Consider the following 15015-nt stretch of genomic DNA (forward strand, 5'->3'; position numbering starts at 1 on the left):
CATGGATCCAAGGGGTAACGCTTCTCTTTGTGGAGAGTGGCATGCCAATGTCAGGAGACTAATAGGCCATGCATGCTCCTCTGAAAAATTAAATATATTAACTGCTTCTTCTGAGAGGAAGATGACTAGAACTGTACTGCCACAGACTCACTCTATGAAGAGGCAGTAGATAATACAGAATCCACCATTCACAATAGGTGATATCACAGCTCACCTCCCCCTCCTGTACAATGACTGATAACACCTCTATATACAGTAGATAATACAGAATCCACCATTCACAATAGGTGGTCACAGCTCACCTCCCTCTCCTGTACAATGACTGATAACACCTCTATATACAGTAGATAATACAGAATCCACCATTCACAATAGGTGATATCACAGCTCACCTCCCCCTTCTGTACAATGACTGATAACACCTCTATATACTGTAGATAACACAGGATCCACCATTCACAATAGGTGATGTCAAAGCTCACCTCCTCCCTCTCCTGTACAATGACTGATAATACTTCTATATACAGTAGATAACACAGGATCCTGGACCTCCGCAGGGCCCCATTCGATGGAATCGACAGCCATGCATGTGTCTCATGGCTCCATTTTCTGTGTATGGGAAAGCTGGAGATGGTGAGATAAGGGTCACATCCCTGCGGTATTAGGAGCGACACCCCACTGTACCGCTTTATCCTCCCCGATAAGCGCAGATTTATGGGCGGTGTCCTATTCATTAGCCGAATGAAAAATATGACAATAAAACAATAATTATTACACCGGGCGAGCGAGCCTCACTCCCCGCCGCTCCAAAACGCTGCCGGGGTTAATGCTGAAACACTAATCTATTCTCCGGAGAATTTGTAAACCTATTATTCCTTCCTGGTTGATTTGTGTAAGCTAATTATTCTCCCATCATTAGCCTGTAATAAAAAAGGGAAGAAATACACATCATAAAAGGGAAAAGGAATACATTCGCTGAAATTAATTCTGCACAAGGTCAAAAAAATTAAAAATACATAAAAAAAAAAAAAAATTACCTGGATGTTGTTAGACTCCGAACAATAAGAACATACAAAAAGGAGGAACAAAATAATGAGGGGTTTACACAGGAGGCGATTGTCCACAGGAGACTATCATGACAGCGAGGAGCAGAAACGAGCGGATCACTAATTGTCAGAATTACCGCTCTGTGATCGAGAGAACGCCAGCAATAGTGTGAGAACGCTTCTTTATAGGCACAACACAACCCAATTATTAATTTTTTTTTACGTATTTCTAAAAGTACATTCACACGTGGGAGGTACGCCGTGGATTTTCCATCTACGTTTTCCATGCAAAAAATATGCAACCAATTTCAGTAATCACAAAGAAGAAGTTGTTTTCTATCAGTATCAATTTATTCCGTTCAGAGTGGATTATTATGTGACAAATAAGCAAAAAAAACACACTTGTAACATGCGGATTTTAGCAACAATCCATGTCAGGAAAATCTGCATGATAAAATCTGAAACATAAAATCCACAGCTAAAATCCACAGCTAAAATCCACAGCTAAAATCCACAGCTAAAATCCTCCGCATAAAATCCGCAGCACAACATCCATAAGTGTCAAAAGGACAAGAAAAAAGGAAGAAAAGGATCCACATAACAGTATGGATAAAAAAAAAGTAAATTTTTTTCACATGATTAAAAAAAACATTGCCCATTCTGACGCACGTCATTCTATGACTAAGGGCTTTGGCCAGAAATGTGTTTACATATTTTGAATATTTTTTATCCATACTGCCATGTGGATCCTTTTCTTCATTTTATCATAGGGATTAGTAATCAGTATAATGAATCTCAAAAACCCTCTGAATTTTCTTTTTCCCCTCGTCAAAATTACTGTTATTGTGAACAGATAACCAAGTTGAAGATGAGATGATCTCTTAGGCTGTGTGCCCACCTAGCGATTTTTAAGCGTTTTTGCCGCTTTTTTCGGCGCGAAAACGCTGCTAAAACGTTTAAAAATCTTGTACAGAACGCCCCCCATGCATTCCTATGGCATTCCGCACATGCTGCGCTTTTTTCCACGGAGGAATTGCATCGCGGAAAAAAATCGCAGCATGATCATTCTTTTGTGCGGAATCGCAAAGAATTGCCGTGATTCCGCACCCATAGGAATGCATGAGAATCGCTTACTTCCCGCATGTGGCTATGCCCACCATGCGGGAAGTTAAGCGTCTCATGTGCGGTTGGTACCCACGGTGTGGAGGAGAGGAGACTGTCCTCCAGGCCCTGGGTACCATACCCCTGTAAAAAAAAGAATAAAAAATAAAAAATCGGGGTATATTTACCTTCCGGCGTCCCGCGCTGCATTCCCGGCCTAAGCGTTCCCAGTAATGCCTTGCGGCAACGTCCTGTGATGACGTAGTCTCGTGAGATCGCTATAGCAACGCGAGACTACGTCATCACAGGTCTCGCAAGGCATTACTGGGAACGCTGAGGCCCGGGATGGCAGCGCGGGACGTCGGAAGGTAAATATACCCCGATTTTTTATTTTTTTATCATTTTTAACATTCTATCCTTTACTATTGAGGCCGCATAGGCGGCCTCAATAGTAAAAAGCTGCTCACAGTTGTCAAACACTATGTTTGATGAGTGTGACCAACCTGTCAATCACTTTCCAAGCGATGCTTCAAATCGCTTGGAAAGTGCTTGAATATCGCACGCGAAAATCGCGGCAAAATCGCGATCATAATCGCGGTAAAATCGCGGTGAAATCACACAGAAAAAAACGTGCGATTTCTGGGAAGGAGTCCGGTTTTTAGTGAGCACATAGCCTCAAAGACCTAAAGATAAAGATGACACATTTACTTAGGATTTTAGGCAAAAAAAAAAAAAAATATATATATATATATATATATATATATATATATATATATATATATATATATATATATATATATATATATATATATATATATATATATATATATATATATATATATATATAGTCATTATTTACAATGTAAAATTACAAAAGGAAAATGGGCTGTTGCAAAAGTTGGGGAATTGTGTGCGCAGATAACTTTGACCAAGGTTTTAGACCTTAGTTAGCCTGTTAGGGTTATGGCTTGTTCATCATCGTTAACGGTCAGGTGATGTTAATTTCCCAGCTTTATAAAGACCCAGCCTCCCCCACCTTGTGCCAAAAAACAGCAGCCATGGGGTCTTTCTGAGCAGCTGCCTACAAAGGACATGGGTCATCTTTAGGTTATGAGATCATTTCATCATCAACTTGCCTAACTGTTCACAATAGCTGTAATTTTGACCAGGGGTGCCCAAACTTTTACACGCCACTTTAAGTATACACAATATGGGAATAAACCAAATTACTGAAGTCATTAGTACTGATATTATTCATCATTATCAATATTATAATAAAGACGTCTATAACTACTAAGCGTGAGGAAAAGTTACCGAATCTAATGCTGGAGAAGAAATCAGCTTTCTTTGCTCTGTGCAGATGCGCTAATCATTCCCTAACTTAAGGTGGCAAACGTAAAACCTCGGTATACCATGAATACGGCTAGGGGAGCTCAGATGCCTCTTGTAGAAACACATCTGTTAGGATGGTTCACATTAGCGTCTTTTAGCGCTGCGCTTCGTGCGCGTCCATGCATCCTGCGCCCCATCTTTAACATGACGGGCGCATGGTCTAGCGCATGCACACGTTCGTATGCGTTTTCGTGCGCTTGCATTTTTTTTTGTAGTGTGCGCCTAGACGCGCCGGACCCAGCCTGTTGCATTTTTGGTCCGTCCGACCTGTCTCAAAAAAACGCATGCGCAAAAAAAAATCACATTACAGTCTATGGAAATGCAGGTGCGCGCAGGCCTGCGTTTAAAATCGCATGCGTTTTAAGAGTTAACATGGCTAGAAACTGGTTAAAACGCATGCGCCTATAAAAAGCAAACGCATACAAAAGCATGATGCGTTTTTGGCATGCGATTCTATTGCGCACGAAGCGCAGCGTTAAAAACCGCTAGCGTGAAACTAGCCTTACAAATGGAGCAAGAGCGGGTGCAAAATAGAAACCAAAGCGTGCATCTGGTTTCGCTCCAAATGTAATGGATCTGGCTTTAAATACTGGATCAGTTTCCAACAGATGACTACTGGACATGTGAACAGAGCCTATGAAGTACGCAGGCTTCTGCTGGGGGGGGACTTACTATAGGGCTGGGTTCACACACTGCGGTTGCACCCGTTCCAACACACAGCTGGTTTTCAAAAAGAATAAAGCTAAAAGTAGGTTAACGGCCATGCGATTATTAAAAAGGACAATGCGTAGTACGCGCAATGTGAGTATTCACAAGTCTACAGTCAGAGTGCAAGAGGCTTGTACCCCAAGACCGAACAGAGCCCCTTTAGCAATCCAACAGTCCAATACATTGATGAGATTCCACGTTTGCTATTTGGAGCTTTAAAACCAAAAGCCAAATAGATGCATTTTTTATTGTTAAAAATGTCAGCAATAAACACTGCACTTTCCTTGGCAGAGTCTTATGTCGCCATTCCTACTAAATAACTGTTCAAATATTAAGCTCCAAAGAGATTTATCGGCCATTTTCGACCTGTTTAGGTAAAAATTGCCGATTCCTCTATTGTGTATGGGCAGCTCTGCTCTGTATAAGTGGTACTGGGTTCCTCCCAACACTGCTGACCCCGGCTGCGTGCAGGCGGCTAAGGTCAGCCATGAGCGGAAACACATCTACTGCAATTATCAGGAATCAACTACAAATGAGCGGTAAAACCTCGGACTAATAGTAGGTAATCATTCCATAATAACACGCTGCACAGAAAAGTCTCTGAGGCCACGGACTTAGTCATTCAAACATCTCCAAGAAGGGAACATGTCACCACCAGGCTGTTGTGCAACTAGGGCTTCTTTCTTTTTTTCAGAAATCAATAGTACACATGAAATTGAAAAAAAAATATTCTGAATTCACGGGTAAAATCTCTCTTCATTGAATGCAGATTTTTCTCACAAGAGAGGACAGTTGGTGCTCATAAAGTTCTATGGAGAAGTGAAACTGTGCTTTCAGGGGAACTTGTTGCAGAACGTCTGTATCTGCCTCTAGCCGACCCCTCCTCCTCCTCCTCCACTATCCATAGAATTTTAAAAGCACCAACTGTCACCTCCTAGCTAAGTAATGGGAAAAACTGGATTACTTACCGGTAATACTCTTTTATAGAGTCCATGACAGCACCCACAGAGAGGGGATCCGCCCCTAGGAACAGGAAACCTACAGAGAGATAAAAGGGGCGGTCCCCCTCACTCCCTCAGTTGGATTACAGAGAACAAGACGAACCGCCATACATGTTTTAGTTAATAGTTAGACAAGCGATTCAAATCTATACATCCTACAAGCTTGCTATACATATCTACACAATAACCTATAATTCTATTCTCCACCAGGAGAGAGAACCACGTGTCACTCAAGGGAGGGAAGTGAGCGGGTGCTGTCATGGACTCTATTAAAGAGTATTACCGGTAAGTAATCCGTTTTTTTCTCTTCGCCACGACAGCACTCACAGAGATTTTCAGAGATAATCACCTGGCAGGGCGCACTGTGTCAAGGACAGATCTACCAAAGGCAAAGTCCTCAGAGGAAGACACATTTAGCCTATAGTGACTATAAAAAGTAGATGGAGAAGACCAGGATGCAGCCTTACATATTAGCTCAATTGGGACATTCGCCCTCTCGGCCCAGGAGGATGATATGGCTCTGGTAGATTGTGCCTTTATACCCTGTGGAGGGTCTTCTCCTTTTGCCGAATATGCCATCGTGATCGCACCCCTGATCCACCGGGACAGTGTGCCTCTCGTAACTCTAGACCCCTTCTTGTTACCCTGGAAGGAGACAAAAAGATCCCTGCTCTGCCTCCAGGGACTGGTCCTATCTAAGTAGGCTAGGACTGCTCTCTTCACGTCTAAGGTGTGATACCTATCCTCCTCTGGTGTTGCTGGGCTCTCATAGAAGGAGGGTAGGCAGATTTCTTGGGATCTATGAAACTTAGTAGCTCGTTTGGGAAGATAAGACGGGTCCGTTTTTAACACTAGTCTGTCCTGGACTACTGACAGGAAGGGGGGGATCTACCGACAGGGCTTGGAGATCACTTACTCTTCTCGCTGAGACTAGAGCTACCAGTAGAGCAGTTTTCAATGAAAGGCATTTTATTGATGCCAGTGTACGGCTCGAACAGGGCCTGAGTGAAGGTATCTAAGACCAAGCTAAGGTTCCATGTTGGTAGTTGAGGAATGTGGACTGGGTTCGCTCGCTGACAAGCCGAAATAAACCGGGCCACCCACTTATTATCTGCCACATCGTAATTATATAAGGCCCCTAGAGCCGATACATGGACCTTTAGAGTGTTAACTGAGAGATTCAACTCTCGGCCTTTCTACAGGAATTCTAAAATGGCTGCGATAGGCACTTCGCTGGAAAGCTTTGCTGGGTGAAAAGCTCAAAAATTTTCCACTCTAGTGTAGATCCTCATCGTGGATTCCTTCCTACTCTGTAGGAGGGTGTCAATCAGATTACTTGAGAACCCTCTCAGTTTTAATAACCCCCTTTCAAATTCCATGCCGCTAGGCGCAGGGCTTTGACCCGAGGGTGGTAACAGGGTCCTTGTGAGAGAAGGTCACGATGTAGTGGGAGAATCCATGGGTCGGTTATCGACATGGCTCTCAGCCATGAGAACCATGGCCTCTTGGGCCAAAACGGGGCTATTAAGATGACCCTCGCACCTTCTTCCCTTATTTTTCTGACAACCGTTGGCAACAGTACCATTGGAGGGAAGGCGTAGGCCTGTAGGAATGTCCAGGGTGCTTGGAGGGCGTCGAGCATGTCTGGATTGTCCGCTCTGTATAGAGAAGCGAACCTTTCTACATGCCTGTTGGCTCTTGTCGCGAACAGGTCTGTCTCTGGTCAGCTCCGCCTGGCCACTATCATCTCGAAGATGTGCCGGCTGAGCACCCATTCCCCAGTCTGGCGGCTGAGAAAGTCCGCCCTGGAATTGTCCACCCCTCTGATGTGGAGCGCAGACAAGGAGCGGAGATGCAATTCGGCCATCTCTAAAAAATTTTCCGCGATAGACATGAGCGGTCCTGATCACGTGCCTCCTTGCCGGTTTATGTAAGCTACTGAGGTGGTGTTGTCTGATTGGATTCTTGTGTAGGTTCCTCGTAGCTGTGGGAGAAATTCAGATATAGCATAATATATCACTGCTAGTTCCCTCATATTAGATGAATTCCCTGCTTCGGACTCAGACCATTGTCCCTGCACCATATCTTCCTCTAGGTGGGCCCCCCACCCCGAGGGGCTAGCGTCCGTAGTGACTATTTTAGAGGGGACACCATGGAACACACCCCCCCCCCCCCCCCGTGAGATTGTTTGGGTCCAACCACCACTCTAAGGAACTGGTCACCTCTGATGACAGAGACATCCTGCCTTCCAACCACCCCTGCAACCTATCCACCTCTTGCAAAGTGGCCCATTGCAACTTCCTGGAATGGAATTGGGCCCACTGAACAGCCGGAATGCATGATGTTAGGTATCCTAACAAGGACATGCCTTCTCTCAAGGACATCGTGGGTTTACCGATTGCCATCCGTACTTTATCAATTGTGGCTCATGTTTTTGTTTCTGGCAGGAAGCATTTTTGACTTAGAGTCTAGTTGAAGGCCTAGGAACGTCTGACAGGTTACCGGTTGTAGTCTGGACTTTTCCCAGTTGATTAGCCAGCCTAGTGTCTGCAGGGATGAGATAATATCAGCTATCTTGCCCTTGCATTAGGAAACAGAATTCCCTACTATGAGCAGGTCGTCCAGGAATGGGACTATTAAAGGTGTCTTTCAGCCTTACATGTGACATCACCTTCAGCATTAGCTTGGTAAACACGCGGGGTGCCATGGATAATCCGAACGGCATTGCCGTAAACTGGAGATGTCGTATCCGGCCTTCTAATATGACTGCCACTCGTAGGAATTGCTGGTGCTCTTTGCATATAGGGAGATGGTAATAGGCATCTTTTAGGTCCAAGACTGCCATATAGCACCTAGGAAACGAGAGTTTTATCACTGAACGTATAGATTCCATTTTAAAGGACCGCAGCCTCAAAAAGGTATTAAGCTTCATTAAGTTACTTATGGTTCTAAAAGAACCATCCGGTCTAGGCACTAGAAACAGGGGAGAATAAAACCCCGTTCCTCTTTAGTCTCTTGGAAAGTCTACTAGAACGTGCTTAGATAAGAGGCCTGCAATCTCCAATTCCAATGCTTCCTGCTGCGCAAGGGACATAGTAACATAGTTATTAAGGTTGAAGGGAGACTTTAAGTCCATCTAGTTCAACCCATATCCTATCCTAACTTGCCTTAACATGTTGATCAAGAGGAAGGCAAAAAAAACCCATGTGGCAAACAGTAAGCTTCACATTGGGGAAAAAAATTCCTTCCCAACTCCACATACGGCAATCAGACTAGCTCCCTGGATCAACGCAATATTAAGGAGACTAGTGTATATACCCTGTAATATTATACTTTTCAAGAAAGGCATCCAGTCCCTTCTTAAATTTTAGTAGGGAATCACTCATTACAACATCATATGGCAGAGAGTTCCATAGTCTCACTGCTCTTACAGTAAAGAATCCGCGTCTGTGAGTATGCTTAAACCTTGTTTCCTCCAGACGTAGAGGATGCCCCCTTGTCCCCGTCACAGGTCTAAGAGTAAAAAGATTAGAAAGGTCTTTGTACTGTCCCCGCATATATTTATACATTGTAATAAGATCACCCCTAAGCCTTCGATTCTCCAAACTAAATAACCCCAAGTGTAATAACCTGTCTTGGTATTGCAGACCCCCTAGTTCCCTAATAACCTTGGTCGCTCTTCTCTGCACCCGCTCCAGTTCAGCTATGTCTTTCTTATACACCGGAGACCAGAACTGTACACAGTATTCTAAGTGTGGTCGCACTAGTGACTTATAGAGGTAAAATTATGTTCTCCTCATGAGCATCTATGCCTCAGAGAAGTCAACAGGAAGGAGTCCGGTGGGTACCGAACAAATTCTAGTCTTAGGCCCAATGTAACAATATTAATGGCCCAGGGGTTAGTTGTTATTGCTTCCCATTGCAACCTACCGGTGAATTGGTGCTACCGGAATCTATCCCCAGATCTGAAGGGACGTTTCCCAAATAGACTGCCCTTCTGTTTGGGATCTTTGCTGCCCCAGCGGTCTCGGGGCTTGAAATCATTCTTTTTGCCAAATGGAGGCTTCCTGAAGGCCCTCCTGTAGAAGGGAACGTACGGGTTAGGAAATCCCTTCTCTACCAGCTTTTGCCAGGATTTCATCAAGTACTGTGCCAAACAGGTACTTACCCTGACAGGGCATAGCACAGAGTTTGGATTTTGTCTGCGTATCACCTCTCCATCCCTTCAAGAACAAGGCCCGCCGGGCTGCGTTGGTTAATCCTGCCGCTCTGGCAGATAGTCGGAGGGAGTCAGCTGAGGCATCAGATAGGAAGATTGCTGCCCCCTTTATTAGGGGAATAGAGGAACGAAGCTTGTCTCTAGACGTTCCATTTTTTTATTTTCTCCTCCAACTCATCTAACCATATCATCATGGACCACCCTGTGCACGTGGCTGATATTGCCGGCTTGAAGGCCCCCGTGCATGCCTCCCAAGATCGTTTGAGGAAGGTATCCGACTTGCGATCTAAGGGATCAGATAACGTTCCCTAATCGTCCACAGGCAGGGAAGATTGGCGAGAAGTGGAGGCCACTGCTGCATCCACCTTGTGGGCTCTTGACCAAGACGCCAATTTGTCATCATCAAACGGGTATTTTCGTTTGGATGTTAAGGGGAGAAAGGTCCTTTGCCCCTGCTTTTCCCACTCCCTTTTTACCAGCTCCTTTATCGCTGGAACTACCAGGAAGGCTTGGACCTTCTTTTGGGAGATACCCGCAAACATAATTTCCTGCGGGGTTTTGGGGTCTTTAGTATCGGATAACCCCATAGTATTATGCACCGACTTGACCAAATTATTAATATTGTCTGTGGGGAAGCAAGTCTGCTCCTCTTCCTCTGAGGTTAGGTATTCCTGGGATATATCTGAGTCAAGCTCCCCAGCTTCTGAAGGCGATCTAGACGCCAGTGAGGTTATCACTCTGCCGGAGGTTTTTCCTCCTAGACTACTGGAACCGCCTAAGGCCCGTAGTTCCTCTCTGATTATCGCACGGATATCCTCTGTTTTTCCCGAGGAGTCCTCCGGCAGGGTTTGTCCGATACCGCTCTGACACCACCTCTTTGGGTAGCTATCTGGGAGAGGTTGGGAACATAAGGCACATTCCCTGTGCTCAGATTTTTCTGTTCTTTTGGCCTAAGGGGTGTGCAGAAAAGAAAAAAGGGTGCCATCAGCTAGGAGAATGACTAAAAAACACTCAACCGTAAATTTCGTCAGCTTAGTACCGGCTGCGGGGTTCGAGACTCAGGCTGAGGCGAGGAGTGAGATGGCTTCTTCCGTTTTTTCTCCGTGGGTTCACTCTGCCTAGAGCGCCCGCTACTATTCCTCATGGTGCTGCCACTTCTTCTGGTGCTGTCACTTCTTTTGGCACTGCCATGTGGGGATTCCCCTGGCTGTACCAGTTGGAGCGAAACCGTGCTTTTATGCAGCTTCCTGGTATCGCCCCTCTCCCCCCCCCCACGCATGCGCATTCACTTGCCAGGCGATACCGCGATCTGTGCCTCCTCCCCCCGAAGTTCTAGCCATCCACTTCCGGGTTGCCCTGTCTCAGTACAGGAGCGCTGGCCTAAGCCCGCCGAGCGTCTCCTGACACCGCTGCCCCTGCATCGCCGGAGCAGAATATACCACTGACCCCCGAGCGTCAGGTATGAGATTCTCCCCTTCAGTGCTCTGGCACTTTACCGCATCCCCGCGAGCTCAGGTACATTATCCTTTCCTGGCCTCGCAGTGTTTGGTGGGGGGGAAGGGGCCACTACCATAGCAGCCCCACGCTGTGCCGCGCTCCGTAATGCTCCGCCCCTGGAAGGGAGTACCCAGGTGCCGACTCCTGTCACACTATGCACCCATACGTGAGCCAGGCACTCCAAGCCAAGGCCTCACCCGCATTACCAGCTGAGGGGGGAGTTGATTCTTCGATCCTCCCGACGCTGCTTCCAGCTCTAGGGCCCCTGCCGCTAATATAATGCTGCACGGGCGGCAACCAGGCCAGCATCTTCTCCTCTCTATGGGTTCCTTCTAGGAACAGGAAACCAACCGAGGGAGTGAGGGAGACCGCCCCTTTTATCTCTCTGTAGGTTTCCTGTTCCTAGGGATGGATCCCCTCTCTCAGTGGGTGCTGCCGTGGCGAAGAGAAAAATCTGAATTCCCTTAAGACAGATTTTACCTGTGAATTGAGAATGATTAGTCCAAGAGGAGAAATAAGCAGATTTCTCTGATAAGGTATATTTTAAAGTGGCTTATTTTCACGAGTACAACATGGTAACTCTTTAAAGCGGTCATCCATACTTGTGGGTAAAGCCTACAATCACTATGTAATCACAGTCTTGGACAGCACACACATTGCGCCCTGTTTGGATTTTTTCGGTGGAGGAAAAGGGCTGTCATATGACCGCAACTATGCCATTTGCATAATTCCGGCCACATTCCGACTAGAAGTTCACGGCATCGCTCAATCAAATTGTATAGAGCGGGGCTGCACATGTCTAGTCAGCCTAGGACCGCACATATTCAAACTGCATACTTGAGGTCACACGATAGCCGCTCCCATCACCGGAGAATTCTGATAGTGCATACGATGCACTGTGAGGATTCACAAGTCTTCAGTCACAAACCTGGAACACCCCTTTAAATGTCCATGTGTGCTGAACGGATTTATAAATTACCAAGATGTGCCCAGGAGATTAGTCCAGATGAAGCAGGCACAGGCCGAACATGAAAATCAAGGTCAGTCGACTTCGCTTCCCTAGGTCTGCACAGGTGTACACTCCTCACTAGTGATCAGCTAACACCTGGATGTTCGGGCCCAGCGGGTACGGCCAAACTAGAAAAAAAAAAAAAACAAACAAAAAAAAAAAAAAAGATCGGTATGGGTACTAGAATGGTACCAGAACCCCATTCAGATGAATGGGTGGTCTGAACATCCATTGTTTGCTATGCTGTCATGTGGATGACGGCGCGGCAAACACTGGCTCTGATCGCCGGTAAGATTATTGCCGCCGATCGGAGAGCTGCGTGAGCCAGCAGCTGTGACGGGAGCTAAAATTTACCTCTGGTCACAGGCGTCGTGAGCTGGGAACACAACGTCAGTGACCTGCGGTAACCTCAATGAGATTACCACTAGTCAAGGATGCCGAGTTCTCAGCAGCTCATTCTCCTGTGGTTTTCAGCCTGGAAGGTCGCATCTTGGCACTACTCAGGTTGAAAACCTCTTATCGCAGACATGGATTACGGCGGGAGACAGTACTGTATGTAGGACAGGTGAGGGATATGGTTTTTTATTTTTGCTTTTTTACAGGGGATGAGGGCTTCAATGGAATGGGAGTAAGGCGAGTTTAACTGCTTTATATTTTTAAATAAAGTAAAACGGTGTGTAATTTTATTTCAAAGAAAGGACTTTATATTGGCTGTGTGCTTATTTACAATATGACTATGAGGTTAACCTGTGGGATTAATGTCATCTTAGAATGCAGAGGTGACATCAACCCTACAAATATTAACCCCACTTGCCACTGCCACAGGGCAAGTGGGAAGAGCCGGGTAAAGCTCCAGAATTGGTGTATCCAATATATGCGCCTTTTCTCAGGAGGCTGTTGGCTATTTTTTAGGCTGGGGGGGCCAATATCCATGGCCCCTTACCAGCCTGAAAATGCCAGCCCCCAGCTGTTGGCTTTAGCTTGGCTGGTTGTCAAAAATGGGAGGGACCCATGCAGGGTTTTTTTTTAAATTATTTATTTAAATAATTAAAATGTAAAAAAAATACAGAGTAGGGTCCCTTCTATTCTTGATAACCAGCTATAATAAAGCAGAGAGCTTTACTAGAGTAGTACTCACATCAGCCGATGCCTGTGACTGGAGGTCAAGTTTTTACCGCAAGTCACAGGTGCTGGAACCGCAGCGTTTTGATCACTCAAAATAACCTTACCGCTGATCAAATCCACTGGCGTTTCTCACGCTGTCATGCAATGGACAGCGTGGGAAACACCCAATATTTGGGGTGCCGAACTCAAGTAGTAACACGGAAAAGTCATTGTTCTGGGTCCGTGCCTGAACAGCAGGTTATCGGTACAGACACCAAACCTTACTGTTTGGGTTTGCCCATCTCTTCTCCTCACCCAATAGCTCTGCTGATGATGGGACCATTAATGGTTGTGTTGGTGGTCAGATCTCTGGTAAATTTACAACATACCAAATAGTCCTGAATTGTGGCAACGTTGACAGCCGACTTCCTCCATTGCCGCTGATAAACCAGGTCAGTGTCCAGGCCATATGCATGAGCCAAGGATAAAGCTTCTCCGTACTCTTCATTATCAATCTGCAGCAAGTATGAAATTTGTCAATATCAAATTATGATTTCTATAATATCAAAAAAAGATCACAGCTACTCGAGACTGAGGAAAGAAGTGGATCTGTTTGTGTAATAACCATCTACACACGGGATATATTGTATTTTCGTGCATTTCCGCCTGATAAAGATCTCAGCTCAAGTGCCAAATGTGTCACATCGAGCTGCATTTTTAACAGTTTTATTTACTAAACCGGACATCCTTTTGGCCAATTTGAATAGTAATGTAGCCTTTTGTGAACACCCAAGCCCAGCATACCTTCCTCTGATAAAGTTCCTCTGGAGTTGTAGACCTCAAACTAACAATCCTGTATGTTTTTGTAATGGTTCGTGGACGTTTTCGAGGTGGGGCAAAGCGTTCCATCTCTGTGGCAAAGTACAGTCCTTGCTTTATGTAGGACAAATATCTGTCTTTGGCTGACATCTCATCATCAAAGTCAGAGTCTTGGTCTCCATAGTCATCCTCACCAGATCTACTCTCCAAGCGTGACCTTTTAGGAGCAAGTTTTACTTCACACTAAAATTAAAGAAAAAAAAATAAACAAAAGTGATCACTCGAGAGAAGAAAGGGCTCATGTATAGGTAAATTATTAGATTTCTGCTACTGAATTTGACCCATTAAATTCACATAATGAAGGCAATTTATTACAGTTTTTTGCTCCAATGGATGCTCTTGATAAAAATAACAAATTCATCATTATTTACAGCTGCAGTTTGATGACGTCAGAACTACTGAATGTAACCGCTGCAGCCAATCACTGGTTATGTAGCCAATTGTGCTGCCTATTTCAGCATGACAGCTGAGCCCAGTGATTGCGCTGTAGCCAAGGTTAAAAAAAAATGGCAAGGAAAGCCAGCTGCTAGACAGTCTCGACCCATGCAAGGATTGCCTGTTTGTTACGGAATCCCCACGTTAAGGCTGTCTAACAGCGGCAAATCATGCAGCCGCAGGGACTGGAACATGATATACAAGCATTTCCTGATGCTCCGATAAAACCCGAGCATGCTTGGATAAGACGTTATCCAAGCACGCTCGCTCATCACTAGTATCTTTTTCTAAGGCCTCATTCAGACGTCTGATTTTCTCGTACGAGTGCTAGCCTTACTTTTCACAGCTAGAACTTGTGATAGTCCATGGGACCACTCAAGCATCCATGACCTGTCGTGGAGCAGTCCGCGAAAAATCGTGGAGACTAATCCAATTGTGATCCGAAGGTTGGATCAAAAAAAAAAAAAAAACGAACGACATTCACATGATAAGCCAAAGCAGCCCGATTTTCACGGACTGTGAGGAAGTAGAAGGTGGAGGAACTTAGAGTTCAGAGAATATGCTCAGAATTGGTCGCCGAATCTGAATTTGCCATATTCGTCCCATAATGGTACGCTATTTCGT

The 15015-nt window shown here is 45.3% G+C and overlaps 1 protein-coding gene across 3 annotated transcripts in view; it reads right to left on the bottom strand.

The window, feature by feature from the left end:
- NBAS (NBAS subunit of NRZ tethering complex) overlaps positions 1-15015 on the bottom strand; it is an 816956-nt gene that overhangs the window by 649944 nt on the left and 151997 nt on the right. For all 3 annotated transcript variants that reach the window (XM_073568249.1, XM_073568248.1, XM_073568250.1), the window contains exons 15-16: positions 13882-14139; positions 13467-13592 (exon numbers count right to left, since the gene is read on the bottom strand). In XM_073568249.1, coding sequence (XP_073424350.1) covers positions 13467-13592; positions 13882-14139 — 384 coding nt within the window. The remainder of the gene's footprint in view (positions 1-13466; positions 13593-13881; positions 14140-15015) is intronic.

The sequence above is a fragment of the Dendrobates tinctorius genome, unplaced genomic scaffold (genome assembly GCF_039654945.1).
Source record: "Dendrobates tinctorius isolate UK_male_01 unplaced genomic scaffold, ASM3965494v1 ptg000021l, whole genome shotgun sequence".
NCBI lineage: Eukaryota > Metazoa > Chordata > Amphibia > Anura > Dendrobatidae > Dendrobates > Dendrobates tinctorius.